Source organism: Tiliqua scincoides, chromosome 6 (assembly GCF_035046505.1).
Source record: "Tiliqua scincoides isolate rTilSci1 chromosome 6, rTilSci1.hap2, whole genome shotgun sequence".
NCBI classification, from domain to species: domain Eukaryota; kingdom Metazoa; phylum Chordata; class Lepidosauria; order Squamata; family Scincidae; genus Tiliqua; species Tiliqua scincoides.
In genome coordinates this window covers 32,298,570-32,321,688 of record NC_089826.1, presented here as the reverse complement: position 1 = coordinate 32,321,688, position 23,119 = coordinate 32,298,570, and the positions used below count along the sequence as shown (strand labels likewise).

Genomic DNA, 23,119 nt, shown 5'->3' with positions numbered 1-23,119 from the left:
TAAGATACCTTGGACCCATGGGATCAATAGGCCCCTGTTCAACTCCAAACCTTGTCATAGCCTTTGTGGACCAGGTTGTATTTTTGGAATCTAGAATTGCAAAAAAAAAGTGAAATGTTCTTTACCAGTCACTAGATACAGCCACATTGCTAACAGTGCAGTAGCCAGGTTCCTGTTCCTCTGAGCAGGAGTCCACAGTCAAGGATGCTGCCTGCAAAATTGTCATCAATTCAGGATTAGCAGTGATGTACTTAGCATGTCACCTATTCAATTTTGATGACGTTTATTACAAAAAGGTACAAGGGTTAAAACCAACATTTGTGATTTATTTTGCTAGAATTCTTTAGGGAAAGGGAAAGAAAATTGCTCACAAATAAACTACCTTCCAATCTTACTTTCATATTCTGTATTCATTATAACTATACCTTCAACTCCTATCAGATTGAGGCAGCATTTGGAATGCAGAAAAGCCACAGTAGGTAAAACAGTTTTATGTTCCGGGCAGCCCAAGCCTATGCAACTCCCTATGCTGTGATGCAGCTGTGCCAATGTGCAACCTGCTGAATCCTACGGGGACGTTTTGGCCACTGGTGGCCTCTGTGGGGCAAGGGAACATTTTTTACATAACTTTTGTTAACAAACATACTTAATTTTATTAATCGGCCCAATGGGACAACCTGAATCTGTGCCAGCTCTATACATGGTGCAAGTTCACGTGGACCTTGGTAGGGGAATTGAGGTCAGGAAAGGGGATAGGATATAAGTATGCACTGCTGCCGCTGATACCGCTCCCTTCCTGGTCATGATCCAACCCCTCCCTCACATGTCCCCCTTGTTCCTCACCCTCCTTGTCCCATCCTTCTTCCTCCCTACCTCCCTCCCACCACCAGCACAAATTTACCGATGCTGGTGGACATCCCCTGACTGCTGGCATGTAGACCTGGCTACCTGCCATTTGCAGCTGCTGCGGAATGGCTTGTTGCCTTTTGTGACAGTTGCAAAGGGCCTTACGACATAAAGCCCAAACACGATTGGGCCACTAATGGCGCAGTCCTATCAGTTAGGCCTGTGCAAGTCCAGGCTGTAAAGCACGTTTGCACCTCCTCATGTGTCAGCTGGGCCAGCGCAGGGATGTGCACTGGATCATGAAAGCTGCATCCAGGCTGTGCACCGACGCAGAGAGGGAAGGCTGTGCTGGCCGAATTTTGCTAACACGGGTCTGGGGAGGAAGGGATGGAGGTGGGAGGGAGGCGTTTTGGAGCAGGGGGAAGGCGGTTGGAGAGTGTTTCAGGGGACGGGTAGGTGGGGAACGGAAGGTGAGGCTGGGACCCAGCAGTTATGCCAGATCCCAACCCCATTCCCCGAGAAGCACAGAGCAGCTCCAAGCAGCTCCTTTCTCCTCTGACTCGCATCACCTCCTGAGGTGGTGCAGGTCCGAGGAGACCCACTGGGGCTGCGGTAAGAGCTTCCCCGTACCTCCGACTGAGCCAATCCTGGCCCCAATCTTGTGCTGGATAGAGAGCAGGCCTCCTGGCCTGCCTGTTCCAGCACAAGATAGGATTGCGCTGTAACTGAACAAAGATTCAGATTTAAAGTTGGCCTTTAAAATACCACTGTGAAGCAATGCACACATTCTCTTGTTGAAAGATGTAAACTAAAACCAGACTTGGGAGCTTTATTTACTGCTCAGGAAGAAAGTAAGGGAAAAATACTGGGAGAAGAGAGATGCAATATATGAACAGAGCTCACAGTAATCTGAGTTTACCTTGACAGTTTAATGGAATTGATGGCTCAGCTCACTAACCTGTCGTTTTGCCTGTCCCTACCCCCTCCTTCCTTCCCTGCTACCGCTGCCTTCTCCTTTGCCTGTTCAAAACTGGCAGACTCAGGGAACTGTTTTTATGAAACAGAGACATTTCATGTCAGACTAAATACCCTGAGTATATTGCATATAAACTCTGCCCCTCCCCACAAGCTTTCTGCCTTTTAGACAGCACTTTACAAGGAATTCCATCGATTTATACTGCTTTACACTCTGTGAGCTGGAGGAGAGTCACCTGAAGCAAGAGTTACGTGGAACAATATTTTACTTGGAACTGGTTTCGTACCATTCAAGATCCTAATGACAGTCGAACATTCCTGTATGTTACTTGAGCAGTCCATTTGCTACCATTACTGCTCCAGCAATCAGAGATTCTGCCTTGCCACTTTGCTTGATCTCAAGTCTGAAAAGTTAATGACTTTAGCAGTTGCCTATAAAATGGCACCGTCCTGCAGAAAATTGTAAAGCCAGAGAGTTCTTTTATACACTCTTAACATTTTCTTTTCTGCACCAGAAAATTAGTTGAAGGCGCTTGATTGCTTCATACCCTGGGTTTGAAAACACTGAAAGGAAAATTCAAGCAAAGAACCAATATCATGTACAACATGAGTTTGTGACTTGCCACCATGCCAGGACATGAAACCATGGTGTGAAGCAACAGTAGGCAAACCGAAATTTGATACTGCACTTGAACTTACAAATCATAGTTTGGGACACTGCATAGGCCTTGGAGGCAGAATTGTAACAAGGGGGGAGTCTGGGGGGCACCTGCCCCAGGCCAGGCGCTATGCCAAGGGGGGGTGGATGACTGTCTTGTGCTGTTTATGGTTCTCCCAGAGGAGGGGGCACTTGCTGCAGTGGCTTTGTGTCCCCCATTCCTTCAGTGGCGTCCTCTTTAAGTGGTGCCCCTTCAAGGGGGAGCTCCACAGGAGAAGGAATGGGGATGCAAAGCCACCAGTGCCCCTTCCTCTGAAGAGAACTTGGAAGTGACATCACGATGTCACATGATGTTGTGATGTCACTGCCAGGGCTTCTAGATATGCCTTGGTTGGAGGCCACTCTTTTCAGAGTATTCAAGAATTTTCAGGAAATTCAGAATGGGCACTTTTTCCCACAGGCAAACCTGTAGGGTGGGGTTTGTTGCAGAGTAAATATTATGAGGTTATTTTCTACTGTGGTTGGTTAATGTTGCTGCTGGGCAAGAGCTGGGGCGGGCATCACAAGATTGTGTTTGTCTTCTGCAGGCAGTGGGAGAATAGGAGTGGGCCAAAATTATATCCTCTGTTGTACTGCATTGAAGCAATATTGGCATCCAGAGGACACAAAGGGCTAACCAAATTTTAGGGTACATAATCTTGATTGTGCAATTCAAGAATTAAAAAAAAAAAAAAGATTCATTAAATTGAATCCCAACTTCCTATGTGACTTGGGGAAAATAATTCCACAAATGTTTATCTTGTTTTTACCTCCAGTAAAATAGGATAAGAGAGTTCTGTCTTCCAGAAAATCTCAGCCTTCTATTGGTGAAGTATCATTATGCTGTTGCAAGGCAAGCTTATAGCTGAGCTCAGCATCCTGCACTGATCAACATGCAGCCCTCTGAGAAGAAGCTGTCACGACATAACATTTTCTCCTTGGAGAATTGCTTTTTTCATACTGCATCACGCTCCATCTTTCTACTCTTCAATCATTGCATTCAGGAGAGTTCACAAATCGTTGATAATATTAATCACTAGCTGACATGAGAAATGTATCTCATAGGATTAAAGAAAATCCTCATGTCTTGCACTCTGAATATGGCATTATAGTTTCCAAATTAATGATCTGAAAACTGAAGCCAGGGCAGCTTTGTCCCGACTGAATTTTTTAATGTTACTTTCTTGGAATCCTATTATGTCAGCATCTATAGGATAAGGATGAGTTGATTTTCTATTCTGTTGCAGAGCACTTCCATGGACTGGCTCGACCCCAAGGTTCTTCTACACCTGCTTTCCAACTTTATGTTGAAGGTGATTATAATAAGCTTCAGAATTTTACTCTTGCTGCACCTCCTATGTCTTTTATTGATGTGCATTTTTTTTTGAGCGGACAAGCTGCATGAACAATCGTTTTTACCTTTGTGTTAATAGTGTGTGTGTGTGTGCGCGTGCGCACGCACACACACACATGCTTAGCAACATTCCGACCTGTGAGAGCCCACATAAGCGATGGCCGCATATGGTAACTGGTCACCTCCCCAACCTCCAATGGTAAGGGAAGCCATGCTCTCCTCGCCTCTGGAAGCTTTTCTAAGCCTCAGAGAGGCAGCACGCATCTGTGTGCTGCCTCTACAAGGCTCAGACTGGCCATTTTGGCCAAAAACATGTGACTTCTGGTTTCCCAGGAAACTGAAAGTTGCATGTTTTTCCCCAAAACGGGCATTCTGAGCCTCACAGAAGCTCCGAAAAGCCTCCAGAGATGAGGGGAGCATGGCCCCCCTTGCCTTATGAGGCTTTGCATAATGTCAAGACTTGCTTGGCGATGGGGGTGCCGGTTCACATCCCTTTCGCTAAGCGACGCACGACTGTATATAAGTACACAACATGTTAGTTTGCATGTTAGGTGAATCTCAATGTGCCCCTTTGATTTTAAGGCACTATAATTTTTTTAGAAATACTTATGTTCTTATCATTCCCCTTTAAAAGAAAAGCATAGTCAATTATCTTAGCAATTATCTTAGCAATTATATAGCATTCCGTTACAAGGAGTTTGCCTTGTATTATTCCTTGCATTAAAATGTGCCTCTTAATTAGTCTTCAGTAATCTTCCTTAGCATATTCTGTGCAAATTAATTAGAGCTGGATAGTCATTTATTCCCTTGATTAATCATACTCATATTTAGAGTTTCCTTTGAAGAAGCCATTTAAATGCTTCTGGTCATTATTTTTAATGCAACAGCAAACAAAGAAACACAACTAAAAAGAAATCTATTTGTTCTTACTTGAAAGTCTAAATGACAAGCACTTGAGTGAAGCTCAGTTAATTCCCTGTTGAGCAATGCTTACCATTCCGGCTCTCCGAGCAATAACAGTATGGAATTGCCCATCAGACACCTTTTTTGCTGTTGTAAGTTTGTATGAGCCACTGCCAAGGTTGTATGAGAATCGCAGTCTCTCTTCCGTTATTTCGAGGGCCAGAAATTCTGCCCGATCTCCAGTCTGGTTGTCATAGTTATACAGTAGTAGAGCATTACTTTTGATAGTTGCAAACTTTATGTAAATATAATTGTTGTTTGGATCCATACTGGGAAACTCCATATAAGACAATGCTTCAAATCCATAACTATTTACTTCGCAATGCTTTCCAAAAACACCTGTAAAAAAAAAAAAAAGTTGAGCAATTAAGTCCTGTTTAGTTTATAGCTTTTGATCAGACTTGTGGCATTGCTTAAAATGTAATCCAGTCGTTCAGGAGGCTGACAAAATTAAGACACTGGGCATGAACCAGCCAAGGTAAACACATTTAAGGCTTTGGTCCTAAACATACTAACTGGGGAATAAGGCTACGATCCTATGCACTTTCCTGGGAGCAAGCCCCATTGAACACAATAGGATTTACTTTTGAGTAAACCTGCTTAGGATTGGGCTGCAAGGCTCATAGGATAATGTCTTCAACTGAGTCAGATGGCTAGTTCATCTAGGTCAGTATTCTAAGCGCTTTCTATCAATAACTGCCTAGGGTTTCAGATAGGTGACATTCCCAAACCTTATCTGGAAATCCCAGTGATTGAACCTGGAACTTTCTGAGCACTGACTTCTGAGTAAATATGCATAGGATTGACCTCCATGTCTGATGTATTTCAACTGTAAACTTAAATCATGTGCTAAAGTCTCTTGCAGTGGAACATAAATGTGCCTGATCAAGGGTATACTTTAAAAAAAATCAAACAATAGGGGTTTGAATATAGTTTAAATATTCATCAAAAACAATATAGTGGGCCTATTGCATCCATGGATTCAGGACCTGCAGATTTCGCAATCCAGGACTTTTAAAAGGCTTTAAAAGTCAATTTTGGTTTTCAGGGAAAACCAGAAGTGACCTTCTAAGGCTTCCCAAAGGCCTCAGAGCAGGCAATGGGAGCAGTGCTCTCATTGCTTCCAGTAGATTGCAGGGCCCCCAAAACTGACGGATTTCATCATCAGTGGGTTTCCTTATCCGTGGGGGGTCCTGGAACGGAACCCCCGAGGATAACACAGAACACTCTGTTAAAGTCATTTGTTATACTGTACGTTGTGAAGCGAGAAAAACGTCCATTGGATTTAAACATGGATTATGTCAAATATTCATCTAGATACTCAATGCATGAGGAATGGATTTGTCATCCATATTAAAAAGTACAGAAACTCACCAATAAACAATTTAGTGCTATTTTGTTTCTATCTGCAAGCCTATGCATTTCCTATTCTGGGTTGCATATCATTTACCCTCCCTCTTGGTGTTACACTGGGTTTCTGGATTTGCACCAGCTATATAGCTGGTATGGATCAAAGAAGTCCCATAGGGTAGGCTGGGATTTAATACAGGCTAAGGGGAAAAATATCCCCTTACTGTGAGGAGACCTCCAGCTGCCTCCTAACCTGTGCTGGATACAGTGTAGGCCAGTGGTTCTCACACCTTTAGCACTGGGATTCACTTTTTATAATGAGAATCTGTCAGGACCCACCGGAAGTGATGTCATGACCGGAAGTGACGTTATCAAGCAGGAAAATTTTTAACAATTCTAGGCTGCAATCCTACCCACACTTACCCTGGAGTAAGTTCCATTGACTGTCATTGTTAAAAGAATATACATAGTAGCTTGTTAAAAGTACAGGTCTGCAACATTTCCCCAAATGCAGTCACATACCATGTTAGTATCAAGTCTAATATATTAAAAATAAAATATTGAGATGAATGGGGACCCATCTGAAATTGGCTTGCAACCCACCTAGTGGGTCCTGACCCACAGTTTGAGAAACACTGGTGTCGGCCATGCAGCCTAGATGTGCGAGCGTAGGTTAAGATTGAGCTGCCCGTGTTTTCAACCTATTTTCTTCATGTTGAATTAATTCAAAAACTTTTGCTATCAATATTTGTTAGTTAAATCAAAGAATATGGACTATAACTGTGGGGGAGGAGGGCCAGCATGGAATCAATGACAATTGCATTCCTTCTTGAATTTGGCTGTACACCATCTTTTGTTCTTTAGATTTCTAGTCAACATTTCAAAGAGAATGTGTGGTATTTTCTTTTGCTATTAAATGCCTTGAAACATATGGGCTATACATACTAATGGTATTTTATTTATTCCAATAGAAATGCCTTTATAAATAATATTTTTATATAAACCTTTTATATTTATCTGCCAGGAACAGCGTTTAAAATCTACAGTATCCACTACTTCTATGCAAAATGTTGAAGACTAACACACTCCCAGGGAACTGTTGGTAGAGGAAATAATTAGATTGGGAGTTAGGAGGGGGGAGGAGAGAGGAACATTCATGTAACTGGGGATTACAATTAGAGAGAAGTGGGATCTAGGGTTTGAAGGATCACCAGAGTAGGTGGCTAGGATACAACATAGAGCCTGTGTGGTACCAATTATACTGTTATGCTCTTCTGAAAGACCTGATAGTTAAAGGACACCCCCTTGCTCAGTCACGCCCCATTCCTCCTTCTCCCTGCCTCCCTTCTGCCCCTTGTGCTGCCTTACTTGAGGTGACGTGCATCTAGCATCCACTGCTGAGTGGATCTAGCTGTTCAGCACTTCCAGTGGCAGCTAGGCTGTACTCTCCAACAGTATCACATCTGTGACAGCTACAAAGCACGCTGTCTCACCAGCATAGCACACGATTAGGATTGGGTCCTTAATCATTCTACCAAAGTGAACCAGAGCCTTGAGACTTGACACCCCAAGAAATGGTGGTTTCAGTGTTTGCAAGGGCTGGGAAGTATGCCTGTAGGTTTTCAGCTTCCCTTTAGCTTAAGGACCGGCTGCCAAAAGGATTGGTGGCACCTACCATAGGATGAGTGAGTTGTCCTGACCCACCTTTAGGTACCCACCTTTATTGGTCTGGAGTTGGGCTGGTAGATTGAGGATGCACATCCCATATAGTGTTAAGACATTTTAAATAAATATGTAAGTTTTCTTCAATAGTATTTAAACCAAACACAAAAATTTCTACTTACCAAATGGACAATGGCAGTAATATCCTTCCACTCCATTCTGACAGGATCCTCCATTGAAACAAGGATTGCATTCACAGTAATTGACGGTAGAGTCACAAATTTTCCCTGCAATTGCACCACGAGTTGCAAGATTAGAGGTTTGTGTGAATACATTTGCATTTAGTTAATATTCTTGATTGGTGGACAGAATTTGGCCATTGATTTCAGATTGGAATGGACTGTTTAGCATTCTGAGGTGAATTTATATGAGTATATTAAAGAAAGAAGAGCCATCATTATGAAGTGGTATTTCCCTGTGGTGTGCCCATGGTTTCCTGTTACAAAAGGGACATCACAGTGAAACTGAGGGACAATAATGAGGACTAACATCACATAATCCCTGTCTCCATTTAGTTTATGGAATAATCATTCAGAGTGTGGGAATCAACGTCTTGCAACACAGATGAAGTTAACTCTCTTAAGGAAATCTGATTCCTCATCTTCCATGGCTTTCCCAATTCACTATGATAGAACTACTGGGACATGTAGCTCTTTAGCACTAGAAGCTATTCCCAGCATGGTGCAAATGGCAGTTTTTATTGCCTTTTGTAAAGATTTCTCCACTGAATTTAATTAAATCAGCAAGCCTGAAAATGGGGTTGATTTTTAAAAATACATACCTCAGGCTATTTTTTCTCTCTCCATGACATTTCACAGTTCTAAAATTAATTGCATATGTTTCAAATAATCATGCTTTGATGAGAGAAACCAATGATCTGCCTGGGTAAGCCATGCCCTGAAGCTAAATAAATCGCCAAATGACTTCACAGACTTTCAAGGACTTAAGAGTGGCTCATCTACATGTTTCAGTTTCATGGATTTTGATTACTTTACCCATTTTAACCAAAATGGCCAAGGACTAATGTTTTTTATTTTGGGGGGGATAATAGCTATTCCATATGCGCATACTCAAATTTATCCGATTAAGGTCTCGAAGGTGCAAATGGCTTTTAAGTTAACAGGACTACTCAAGATGCCATATCAGAAATAGACCTCATCCTTCAAAAGATTAAACAATAATCAAGTATTTCAAATTGCAAATTGCTAAGCGACTTCATAAACTGTAAAGCTGTTCAACACACCAAAACCTGTATTTCTTAATTTTAGTCATGTTCTGCTTTTAATCTTAAAGTCAAATAACAGCCCAATCTTATCTGGGGTTTACGGTGCTGGGTCTCGCAATCCACCTCTGTAAAGTCCTGGAGCAACAGCTCAAAATCTCATGAGAGATATGGTTACCAGTGCAAATGGCTAGAGGACCCTCGCTCATGACAGCTCCTTGCAGATGCCCTGCTGAAGTAAATAGATTGGTGGTGGTGGCAGTTTGGGGAGGACTGGCGTGGTTCAGGGACATGCAGGCTGGGCAGGGAATGGTTGGTTGACAGGAGGGATGAAATGGGGCAGGGGGAGGGTAATGGCTGGAAAAGTTTCTGGAACCCAGGTATACTTGGCTTCCAGATGTGTATCTCAGGTCTACCTCCTGGATACACTCGGCCTCCCAGATGACCTGATCTCCATCTTTTACTCTCTGTGAGACCAGCTGAGATCCCAGGAAATTTCCACCCCCTTTTTTCAGTGTCATCTCCACCCCCAATAGTGTCACTGCAACCCCCTTGTGATACCACTGGTCTGGAGCAATATCATACATACCAGGGATTAGATATTACATTAATCCCAGCAAACCACTGGGTTTTCATTAAACTCAGTTATAACCTAAAGGCTACAGCTGATGCAACAGTATTACCGCTAAAATGAATATTCCTTCTGTTGAAGTGTTGCAGTGAGCAATGCCCATTTAACCTCTGGTGCTAACGACTTAAAGGGCGACTCACGATTGTGCCATGGAACTGTTCTGCTATGCTGCTGGCCAAATAACTTGATGTGCTGATTCAATGTGAAACACAATCTCAGATCATTTGGTTAATTAGAACAGCCATTTAATTACAAACAATTACTCATGACCTGAGGCTCACTATGCTGAACGAGTATGTGGCGGGGGGGGGGGAGGGAGAAAAATCCCATCAGTGCCTTTTGTATTCAAGCAGCTTTAACACTGAACATGTGTCAGTTGCCCCATGCTCTTTTAAATGGGGAAGTAGAATGCAGGGTGCTGACAGCTCTTGGCACTTTTCTAGGGTTAAAAGCTAACAGGCATCTTTTCTGTTTAGCCGATATGTTTAAGAAAAAGGATCCGAATCCTTGTTTTGATGTTTACACAAAGCCCTTTATGGTAGATGAATATACAGAACCTCGCAAGCCTCAGTGCCAATATTTCTGGCAAGTCTAACATAAAGGTGTCATGAAATTTATTATTTAAGCTCCAGTTCTATTTCTGATCAGATGATACATGCGTGTCTGCAACAAACCATATTGAGGTTCACAGCACTGAATGCTAGTCCATATATAAACACATCCTTGCGTGCACAGAAAGCCAGGTGGGTTTTCACCTTGCCTTCTCCCTGACATATGAGCTTCCTATGTGCAGGAATGCTTTATTTTTATCCCTTGTGGGGGAGCATGTCATCATGTGAGCTCTTGTCTGCAGCCTGAAATGGTACAGTCCAGGTACATAGAGCATAGAGCACTTTCCGAAGGTGCGAACAATCGTATAATGTTGCTAGCATTTGATTTATTTAATGGCACCATATTCTATTCTTCCCAGATTGGCTATCATATCAAAATGTATGTTTGGAGGCAGAATGAAACAGAAACTGATCATTCAGACACTGCTAGCTTGCATATCAACCACCACTTTGCATTTAGAATAATAGCACCAGGAAGGGGGGGGGGACTCACCTGTATAACCAGCTTTGCAAACACAGTTGAAACTTCCTGGAAAGTTCTGGCAGAGAGCACCATTTTTACAAGGACTGGACAGGCACTCATTGATGTCTCTTTCACAGGCCATTCCTGTAAAACCACTGGAGCAACTGCAGGAGAACCCTCCCACCAGGTTGTGGCAACTCCCACCATTGTGACAAGGGGAGGGGAGACATTCGTCTATATCCGTTTCACACAGCGTTCCATCATATCCTGGCATGCACTTGCAGGTAAAAGGCTGAAGAGGTTCGTTTGCCACGAGGATGACCGGGACACTCTCGTGACTCCTTAACTTAGGGCCGACAACTAGTTTTCGTAAGCAGCTACCTCCGTTTTGACAAGGTTTCTGTAAACATGAGTCATGATCCACAGACTCTATTCGGACCCCACTTTGGCGGAAAAGGATCTCTTTGATGCTTTCAAAGAAGGTCGTCACTCCACCAGGATTGACATACTGATAGTTGTTCCGCTTCACCGCTGCCATCAAGAAAGTCCGGTTGTTCTCCTCATAAACCCCACAGAGCTGCACAGCAGTTCCCAATCCAGTTAACTGAGAGTTGGCAATTTGCAGAAAATGAAGGTAGTGATTGGTCAAAAATTCTCTCAAGGACTGTACATTAAGACGAAGAAGGATGCTGTTATCAATTGTAGCGTTACTGAAGCCTGCAAAGAACACTCGGACAGTGCTAGTAACTGCATTGTGTAGCCCATCACTGCTTAGGACGGTCAAGTCAAATGTTCCATCTGTGGACCTCACCAAAGAATTCAAATCACAAGTACCTGCGGGAATACTGAAGAGGCTTGTAACTCCTGATGTAAGAGAGCACTGGAAGCTGTCTAAAACATCTGGGTCCTGAGGTTTTACATTGCCTAATGTTCCACCAGGGAACAGATTTCCATAATAATGAACAAAGATCTCTACAGTTCTAGGCTGCGATGGGTTATCATTTTGGTCTATCACTTTTATATGTACAGTTCCTGTGGAAGACATCTGAGGAATGCCTGAATCTTTGGTAATCACTGACAAATAGAAATCACAGATCTGTTCTCTATCAATCTCTCTCGTTGTGGTCAACATTCCAGCAGTGCTGAGACTAAAATAGCTAGTTGCTGTGCCAGTACTAAGCAAATAATAGGAAAAAGGCCCTTGATTTGGAGGGAGATCGGGATCAGAAGACTGAAGGGTCATGACAAGTGTCCCTGCACGGTTATTTTCCATGATTTCTCCTTCAGTGGTGGAAAGGGTGGGCCCGTTATCATTGATATCTTCCAGAGTTACCAATAAAGAGGCACTTCCTGTAGCTGAGGGTGCTCCTGAATCAACTGCTAACACAGTGAGATTGTACACAGGCAAAGTTTCTCGATCTAGTTCTGCAGTGACTGTAACCTGTCCGGTCTGTGGGTTAATGGAAAAGGCACCATTGTTGTTCCCATTACCAATAAAATAGGAGAACCTGTTCCAGCTTGGAAGAGAGTCAGAATCAAAGGCACTTACAAAAGTGACATGAGTCCCAGGAGGAACACCTTCACTGATTTGTACATGGTAGATCTCCAAGCTGAAAACAGGAGGGTCATTGGCATCTAGGACTGTGATATTTACAACTACTTCATCTACATCTGCACCACGAATGCTTCCAGCATTTTTTGCAAGTACTTTCAGAGAGATTCTCTCTTCTTTTTCCCTATCAAGAGGACCTGTGACATAAATCTGCCCACTATTGTCATCAATCTGGAATCCCTTTGTCCTACTAGTGCCAAAGATTAGATAGTGGACTTCTCCATCAGGCCCCATATCGCGATCGCTTGCAAAGACTTCTCCCACAATGGTGCCTTTAGACGCTGCTTCGGAAACCTCAAAATAATAAAGTTTGGACACAAATCGTGGCACATACTCATTGGTTCCTTTTAAATGAATGTTGACATTTGCAAAGCTGCATCTCTCTTCATCAGGGACGTTAAAGGCCTTTATAGTTAAATGATAACTTTGTTTAGTTTCATAGTCTAAAAAGCCTTGAGTCGTGATTGTTCCTGTATTCGGATCAATTACAAACAGATCACTGTCGGAAGACTGAACTGCATATGCAATCACAGCGTTAGGGCCAGAATCAGCGTCAGTCGCACTGAGACGGATAACAGTTGTCCCACTAGGAACATTTTCTAAAACACTTGGAAAGTAGTCTTCTGGGCTGAAAACTGGAGAATTATCATTCACATCAATAACACTGACTGTGATACTACAGTACCCTGTTTGAGCAACCCATCCTCCATCTACCGCGCTAACAGTCATCTCATGCTTTTGGGATAACTCGTAATCAAGAGGCTTGGCCAGACTTAATGCACCAGTAGATATGTTAACTGCAAAGATCCCAGCCTCATTTCCAGAAGAAATATTGTATTTGATTAGCCCATTCATGGCAGCATCTTTATCCCTTGCAGACACAGTCCTTAGGATGGCCCCAACAGCATGACTCTCAGGAACAGTTATACTAATATGGCTTTGAGAGAATTCCGGTGTATGATAATTTTCTTCGGTTACCACAACCTGCACAGTTACCTCCGATGAGAGAGGGGGATTGCCTTTGTCCTGAGCTTTTATGTTTATTAGAAAGTTTTCATTCATGTCATTCATCAGCGAAGATGCTACTGAGATCCAGCCCGTGTTAGGATCCAGATTGAATCTACCTGCTAGTTTGTTGTCATGCAAAAGAAAGTATTCCACCTCTGAATTCAAACCAAAGTCTTTAGCATCAACAGCTGTGACTTTAATTAATTTTGTACCAATGGCTACATTTTTAGTGACGGGTGTAAAATAACGGCTAGACAGAAACTGGGGTGCGTTATCATTACTATCGACAATGTTGATGGTGACTGTAGTCTCGCTCAGCAAAGGAGGGCTGCCTCGATCTGAAGATGTGACTATGAAACTGTGTCTGTTAAGGTTGACATTGCTGGACCCAATGGAATTTTGGAATCTTAGTGGCTGCTTATTAAAAATCTCTCCTGTAGAAGCATTAATTCGGAAAAACTCCGACTGGGATTTTATGTAGTAGAAGACCTGCCCATTGGATCCTTCATCTGGATCTGTGGCAGAAATCTGGGTCACCTTTGATCCAATTTCATTATGTTCAGGACAATCTAAGTAATAGGATGTTTTGGTAAATCGTGGGGAATTGTCATTGATGTCTGTCACAAATATAGTCACATCTGTGCTTACTGTCCACCCGGAGTCATGAGCGGAAACTCGGATTCGATAGCGATCTGTATCCTCCCTGTTGAGAAGCCTGCTGACTGTTATGTCCCCTGTGTTGGGATTTATGACAAATGGTAGACTTGTATCCCATATTGAATACCTGCTGACAGCATTTGCTCCAATGTCTTCATCTGATGTTGTGACCCGTGTGACAATGAAACCCAATGGTGCATTTTCAGGCACAAGAGCACTGAATATCTGAGAAAACTTGGGTGCGTTATCGTTTTCATCTAACACATGGACAATTACTTGGACAGTAGTACTCTGAACAGGGTTACCTCTGTCTGAAGCTTTTATCGTTAGTGTATACTGGGCAACATTCTCTCTGTCCAAAGGTCTGACACTTCGGATCTCACCACTGGCACTATGAATATTGAAACTGTGATCTTTATTGCCACTGACTATTTCATAATGTAATTGTCCATTTGGACCACTGTCCTTATCCACTGCTGTTACAGTAATAATTTTACTTGGTGAAAGGTTCTCTAGCACTTCAGCAATCAGTGGATCTCTTTCAAATACCGGTGCATTATCATTGATGTCCGTCACTGTGATGTCTAGTTTCACGTAAGAAGAAAATGGTGGAAAGCCCATATCCCTTGCCTCAATCCAAATGACATATTTCTGTATTACTTCATAATCCAAAGGTTGGCTGATGGAGAATTGCCCTGTTAGCTGGTCAATCTGAAAGGTGTTGCCAAGATTGCCACTAGCAATATAGTACGATAAAGAACCACCCCTGGATGACAGTCCGGATATGGAAGTGACAAAGGTGCCAACTGCTTGATTTTCAGGAAACATGAAAACGTGCTGTTCAGATTGAATTCGAGGAAAATCTGCTCTGTTTACAAATCTCACAGTCATGGTTGTAGAATCGGTCTTTGGATGCAAGCCACCATCTTTCACGTTCACGGCAAACGTCACTTCAGAGGTCCCAGACAGTCGGTCAGCAGCCATAATCGCTCCTCGCACTTGATCGATGTGGAATTTTTCAGAATTCTTTCCGGAAAGGGAGTAATGAAGCTCAGCGTTAGGTCCAGAATCGGCATCTGTAACTGTCACTGCAAATACAAATGTGCCTGCAAAGAAAAATAGTTCATAATTAATCCCATGAAATGAACGCTTGTTTGTTCATAGAGAATTACCCAAACCAGCATATTTAGTGTTCATACTTAGGGGTATATTTCTTTCTTTTCATTGTAATAAAAAGTTAATTAGATGAGCTTTGCAACAGCTGGGGGCACACAAATTATAAATGTATGCAACATTTATACATTTTCCCCCTTGGAAATCAGATAATGGCTTTCATATAAAAGTTAGCAAAATTGACACATTCATATGTACCACGGTGTAAGAGCTGCGTCTGATCCTGTACCTGTAAATATATCCTAAGCACACTTACTTGAAGTAGGAGCTATTGCTTTCAGTAGCATATACCATTCAAGTAAACGAGTTTAAGATTTTGTTGTTCATATTCATGTAGCAAAATTCCAAAACGGATTAAAGACCTATCACAAATTCCTCTGAATAATATTTTATATTACAGCACAAAACTAAACTGTCAACACTGGAAGTGCACATGGTACGCACATTAGTACACACTCATGCCAGTGTACATGCTAACAATTCAGGAATGTATCTACACATGTAAGCTTTGCAAATCAAACATGCACGGATACTATAAACCAGTTTTCTCCAGCCTGTGACACCAATGGGTTTGCAAAGCCTCATTTTTTTTTGGGGGGGGGGGGTGTCAAGGCAACCTTTCCAAACCTGAGCAAGAGAGGGCTTGGATCCAATCCAATAATGGTCCTGCCTTAACAAAACAGAGTTCTTGATATAATCCTGTACAGTCTCTTCTCATTGTCTTGCCCTACATCTCCTGCGGCTGGCCCTGCTCAGGGTGCTACCTCACAGGGTTGTTGTGAAGACACAAGAGTTAGGGGAAAATCGGATAGGGGTGGGCAGGGGTGGGGCAGATCGGGTCCCAGGAGAGAGTGGGATTGGCAGTGGGTCTCCAGTCTCATACTTTATTTATTGGGGTTGCAGCACAAAAAAGGTTGATTGTTATATACTGAATATTTACCTAAAGTTGCTGAATATATACTGAATATTTACCTAAAGCTACCAAAAGGATCTCCTCTATGGAGAACTTGTGCAAGGAAAGCGCCCTACAGGTAGACCACAGCTGTGATACAAGGACATCTGCAAGAGGGATCTGAAGGCCTTAGGAGTGGACCTCAACAAGTGGGAAACCCTGGCCTCTGAGCGGCCCGCTTGGAGGCAGGCTGTGCAGCATGGCCTTTCCCAGTTTGAAGAGACACTTGGCCAACAGTCTGCGGCTAAGAGGCAAAGAAGGAAGGCCCATAGCCAGGGAGACAGACCAGGGACAGACTGCACTTGCTCCCAGTGTGGAAGGCATTGTCACTCCCGAATTGGCCTTTTCAGCCACACTAGACGCTGTTCCAGAACCACCTTTCAGAGCGCGATACCATAGTCTTTCGAGACTGAAGGTTGCCAACTTACCTAAAGCTGCAGTCAGACAATATGCATTACTGCAAAGTAAACACCAATGTGCTTACACTCAAGCAAGCACGGGTGTGCAGTCTAGCAGCTGAATGCTACCTAAATCCCAGCATGGCAGTTCAGCAGTGCTGGTGCAGACTATGCTGCATCCCACAGGGGATTTTTGGCTGCTGGAGTTCTCTTTGGCTAAGCCCCAGAAACGGAAACAGGTCAACTTGGTCCTGTGCCAGAGATATCTCATAGCAAAATATAACTGATTGTGTGGCTCTGTGACATCATCACGTGGGTTATGTGGCCCTTGATTGGGTGGAACACTGGAGTTAGCAAGAAAAAAATAATAATGTAAAAACACCAGTATTGAAGTGCCTAATGGAAAGGGCTTTGAATGTGAGTAGATAAGTAAGAAAAGGGCATGCTTTGGAAGAAAATTCACTGATCATTTCAGCCTACCCTGAAAATCTATCTTTGGTACCAAAAATGTGTACACCCCTTTCAAAAATTAAACTGCAAAACTATTCTAAACATAATGGGTATTGCTCTTGACTAAAAATATTTAGGACCAGTCTATATATTACAGCAGTACACATCCTGGCATGATATTCTGATCTTCTCTTACCCCATACTTCTGTATAACTACAACTATTTTCTCTCTTGAGGCAAATTGTGGATGATTTGAAGTGAGTTTGACAGTGTCCCCTTTAACCATGTAACTTGTCAGAATTTTTCAGCATTTGATGCAGGAACAGAAAAATATATTTCAATAAGTGAGAAATATTCTTAAAGATAAGCTGAATCTGACACTTAAATATCGCTGCTCCACAAATCTGATAAAAGGGTATCGTATCTATAGTTTGTACATAGTGACTTTGTTGTATGGAAATACATACACACACATAACACACTTAAAAATCAAAAACATTATACATGAATAATATACATTCATATAAAACCATTAAAACGAGACATCCTTTCAAGAGTAGCCCCTTTTCTTTAATCTTGTTTCAGTCTTTGTTTTAAAAAGATCTACAATGCCTTTAAAAGGTACTTTCAAAGTATCTTGGGAACTCTCAGGAGGAAGGTTGATTCACCTTTGTAGGCCAACCATAAGAACCTGTTGTCTGTGCCCCTGTCAGAACATTTCTGAGGCACCAGGGCAAACTCCAAGGGGCACCAATGGATGCCCGTAGTGGCCTCTTCTTCTGGTTCTCCTGTGAGCCACCATCTTGGATCATGCGAGAGCTTGTGAGAACTGTGTAAGATCTCACACAATCCAAGATGGTAGTGCCCGGAGAGAGCCAGGAAGAAGAGGCTGCCATGAAGAAGGGCACTGTGACCATGGTAAGTTTGGAAGTTGCTTATACAGAGGGTCTAATTAAGACATTTTTCTAAATTTAGTTTTTTTAAAAACACTGTTGGCCAATCAATACTTGCACCCAAGGTAGCTTATAAGCGTTGAAGCTTGGCTGATCTTACTGTGATGTTCCACAATGGGGGAATGGTTCTTATAGCCATTGGGGCAATAGCCATCGAGAGTTAACACTTGCCAATTTTTTTTCATAGTAACTTTATTTGCTCATTAAAATCTCAGTGCTAACTGTGGTTAAACAGCACATTCTTTCTCCCTAATTAGCTTGGTAGTGTGTTGTTCAAATTGCAAGTTTAATGACATGCTGCAAGTTTAATGACATGCTGCTTTACTTGCTTACCGGAACTTGTAGGTGATGGAATATGAGTGACATAAGGATGATGTTGAAATTTGGGTGGATTGTCATTGACATCAGCAACAGTGACAAGGACAGTTGTGGAACTGGAAAGAGCCTTTGGGAAACCACCATCACTCGCCACAACGATCAAAGTGTAATTCTCCTTAGTCTCTCTGTCCAACAGAGCACTTGTGATGATCTGCCCAGTTGAAGGATTGATTGTGAACTGTGAATTTCCACCACTAAGACTATAGCTGCATAAAAACAAGGAGGGATACATTTTCTGTACCTATTATAATGTGAAAAAATGCTGATTTATTCTTTACTGTTCTACAAATAGTATATTTTAGAAATTGGGAATCAACATATTTTTGGTTTATTAAAATATTTACATACTGCCTTTCCATCCAAAAGGATCTACAAGGCAGCTTAAACATCCATATTAAACAAAACATAAAAAACATAATCAAACAACAACACAGTCACAGCACTAACTGCAATAAACAAAACAGCTGGATAAGGACATAAAGACAACAATCAACTGTCTGCTATCCCAAGTGCCCTTGGAATAAGCAGGTATTAACTTGCCACTCTAAATGAGTAACATTACCAGAGCAGAAATTGAGAAAAATTGTGTTACGATATATACATAAAATATTGCACATAATTCTAATTTTACATCAAAATGAGATATAAAACAAGTAATAAAAATGCCTGAGATATTGCCTAGAGTATCATCATCAGATAAGTGAATGGTAGGAAGCTCTCATAACCAGCTACTCATTCTAAGAAAATGCCCTAGGTAGCAAAATAATTGCTTGATTATTATTTAACAGGAAAGTGTGCAATGGAGTGTCTTTTGTGACACAGAGCTTATAAAAATCTCTCTCTCTCTCTCTCTGCATCGCCAGAATTCAAAGGGAGAATTTTAAATCCAATTTCATTTTTCAGGTGGTTATGGGGTTGACAACTTGAGCACAGTAAAATGTGAAGAGAGCAAATAGGTATTACCACAGTTCCTAAGACTGTAAGTGAGAAATCTGATCAACAGCCAATACACTCCTACTTAGGACTGCATTACATTTCATGCCCTTCTGCAGCTCAAATGGTTACTGCAATGGTGAAAACTCCCAGAGATGGACATACTGAATCAAAGCCCCACCATTCTGACATGGCATGCTAAGTTATTCATGGGAATGGCCCTTCAGTGCAACAGAAGTACATGGAGTCAATTTCATACCCATTTGGCAGTGTCCTTCAAAGTGAATCACCATATTACTCAGAACCAAATTCATTTTAATTGTAACAGTAATTAACTGCTTATTTAAAACTGTCTTAAGCAACTGACGCTGCAACCCTAGCCTTACACTGGCACAGCAGCAACTGTGCTGGGCTAGGGTTGCAAACATGCCATTAGGCATGCTTGTGGAGCCAAGTGAATAGGCTGCACTGACCTGCTGGCGCTGAATCCAGATGCTATGCCCGATATTGCAGAAAAGCTCCCGTTGGTGGTGCGTGGGTGAGGGGAGAGTGGAGAGGGGGCGGTTCAGGCCTGGGAGATAGTGGGACCAGCGGTGCTGGTCTGCACCATATCCTATTCCCTCTCGCAGTTTTGAAAGCCCAATATGAGTCTTCTCAGACTTGCATCCGCAATTTAGCCGGCACAGATCCAAGTAGCCCCATTGCACAGGCTGGAGTTCAATATGAGGTGCAGGAATCAACATTCCCATACCCCAAGGAGATCTCCTGTCTACTCCTTCCCAGTGCTGGATACAGGGTGGGAAGTTCAGCCCTGCTGCGCCAGTGCTGGTTGGACTGGGCTGCCCATGACTATGAAGATAATAATGAATGGGTGAAACAATTCTTTGTGTTGTTCATACATGGATGCTATAGGTTTTCACACTGATGTTTATATTTTTTTATCCATAGATACTGCCACTGGAGAAAATTTTATGTTGGAATGCATTGGGCAATTTACATGCGTCAAGAAATCATCATTTTGTACCAGTTTGAGACTTTGTTTCACCTCCTTTTTCACTCTCTGGTGCTCTCCATCTCCTTTTGTTTGATTTATGTCAGGACACGGGTTGCCTAGAGACTCGGAGATCAACGACAATTTGTGTTACTACCAATCTTTGTGTGAAAACATGGCAACGAAAAGCTGCAGGGGCTAGGCTTAAAAAGCAAAACAAAAAGCCTGTCAAGCCTTAGAACTGCGGTCACCACACTTACTGCAATGACGTGCCCCTTTTCCCCAATCTAAAGTGGCACCATGTAATCCAAAGACAGAGCTAGTAGTCAACATCACCATCTAGAGATGCCAACTCAAGTCCACACTTTACAGAAGTTAGCGAGAAAAGAATAGGATTTGTTATGTTTTTAATACTTTGGTTAATTTCTTTTCTACTTTAAGACTGACAAGTGATTGTTGTCTATATTTGCTTGTTGGGGGGGGAAGGTGTAAGCTGCAAAATCATGTGAGACTATGTGCAGCTAATACAGGCGTGCCCCAGTATCTGTGTGTGTGTGTGGGGGGTTCTGTTCCAGAACCTCCCCCCATGGATACCTGCATTTCTGAATACCGGGGATGCCTCCAACCCTTCACTGCGCTCCCCTCGCTTCCGGAAGCTCTTCCGGCTTCCGCAGGGCTCAGAATGGTTGCTTAGGTCAAAAAAAGTCACTTTGGCTTTTTTGTAAAACTGGAAGTGATGTTTTTATGCCTTTAAAAAGCATTATGAGGGCTGGGGACTTCCTGGAGGGTGTGGGGGGGGGAAATGGGGGGTCCCCCTGCATTCACAGTTAAATGAAACTATGGATATGGGATCCACGGATACAGCCTCCCTTTTATGCCTTTTAAACAACAGTAAACTAATCTTTATGTTTGCTGAAGCTAAATGGAAGAGGCTTGTCTTAGTTTCCTTGGATGGCTGGTAGAGAGTAGTAACTTACATGAATCTTCGCTGCTTTCCATTAGAAACGCTTCACTCCTCTAAGAGAAACGTGCAGCGCAATCCTAATTGCACATTAGGCTGGTGCAAGTCCCTAGGAGGATCGCAAATGTGCTGTAAAGCATGGCTGTAAAGCACGTTTGCACCTCCTCAGGAGGAAGCTGCACCAGCGCATGGAGGTGCGCTGGAGCACAGAGGCTGCATCCAGCCTCCGTGGCAGCTTTCCCCAGGTAAGTTGCTTCAGTCGAGCTCTGCTGGCGCAGGGGTCTGGGAGGGGATGGGGAGGAGGAATGAGGGAGGTGTTCTATGGGCAAGTGGGGGGAACAGGAGGCAGGACTGTGATCCGGCATTTATGCCAAATCCCAACCCTGTTCCCCAAGTAGCGTGGAGCAGCTTCAAGCCACTCTGCTCTCCTCAAACTTGGTGGTGTAAGTCCGAGGAGACTCATAGGGGCTGCAGTGGCTTATCCGGAGATAAGGGGAAGAGTTTCTCCCTTACCATTGGCTGAGCTACTTTGGGCCCCTATCCTGCACCGGATACAGTGCAAGTCTCTTGGCTTGCCTGTTCCAGAGCAAGGTAGGATTGCGCCTTCAGGGTGTCATTGCCACTGAATTCCTTATTGTTTTTTCTTCTTGATGTACATCAATAGGGATTTCTAGTTAAAACACGGCTGTGGACATGTGCAACTCATTTGGCCACCGAGCAACCCAGTCAAATGCCAACTTTTCATCCAATTTCTGAGTTGTAGAAACTAATTCACTTGTTACATGCAAATTCTGTCTTTGTAGGTTTCTTTTTGGCAGCAATGTTACCATTTCCTGTAGACATGTTCCGTATGACCAGGACAAATGGATTTGCCAATAAATCCGAAACTGCTTACTACATAAAAAAATGTGAATCAGCTTATAAGCTTCCTTGTTACATTTCTGAATCAATCATCTCTTCGTAATTAGATTCACACTAGAGAAAATCTCAACTGCTTAACAAAACATATGTTCCAAATCCATTCTTAGACTTGTATATGTGAAGTTAAGGAAGAGTTAAAACATACATTCACATTTCTAAACAGAACTCTAAACGAACAGCATGGTGTTAAGCCATTATTTATATACTAAATTTAGAATGGCACATGGGAAAGTCAATGGAAAGGATTCTAGGCCCAAGGCAATTTCTGAACAACTGATACACAAATCCTGTGTGATGCTTCAGAATAACTTATTTACTTGTACCTGTCATTTTAAAATGTTGCCATTTCTTGTCACTTTTGAACGGATTAATACCATATATCTGGTTGTGGAAGCTCATATATCATGGCTTTTCAGCGAGGGCTCAAAACATACCTGTTTTGTTTGGCATTTGGTTGATGGGTATCTTCTGTATCTCTGTAACAGTGCAGTGGCTTGACTGCTTCTTCTAGACCAAATTTTTATCCTCTCCTAATTGGCTTTATGGTGTGTGTTTTGGGGTTCACAATATTGTTCCAGTTTAATGACTTTAATCTACTTATTGTTGTGATGCATTCTACATTTTATTATGGAACTTTGAAAGCCACCTTAGGCATTTCCTTGGCATGGGAAGAGTGGGATATAAATTTTTCAAATAAATAAAATAAATAAATAATAGCTGTTGGTGGCTACAGTACCATTTCAAAGAATCACTGATGAATAACCATGGCAGTTTCTCACTTTTCCTGTGCTTTTCATCAAGCCTGGGCAACTTTTCATCTCATCTTGTGGCAGTTATTTGGCCAGCAGCATCTACAGCAGGGTTTCCCAAAGTGTGGGTTGTGTCCAGCTGGTGGGTC

General features: G+C 42.5%; 1 protein-coding gene across 1 annotated transcript in view; it reads right to left on the bottom strand.

Moving 5' to 3' along the window:
* Positions 1-23,119, bottom strand: part of FAT4 (FAT atypical cadherin 4) — a 143,529-nt gene that overhangs the window by 22,154 nt on the left and 98,256 nt on the right. Inside the window, exons 9-13 of the mRNA XM_066632882.1 lie at positions 18,371-18,621; positions 10,865-15,217; positions 8,030-8,134; positions 4,867-5,174; positions 126-211 (exon numbers count right to left, since the gene is read on the bottom strand). Of these exons, the coding sequence (XP_066488979.1) occupies positions 126-211; positions 4,867-5,174; positions 8,030-8,134; positions 10,865-15,217; positions 18,371-18,621 (5,103 nt within the window). The remainder of the gene's footprint in view (positions 1-125; positions 212-4,866; positions 5,175-8,029; positions 8,135-10,864; positions 15,218-18,370; positions 18,622-23,119) is intronic.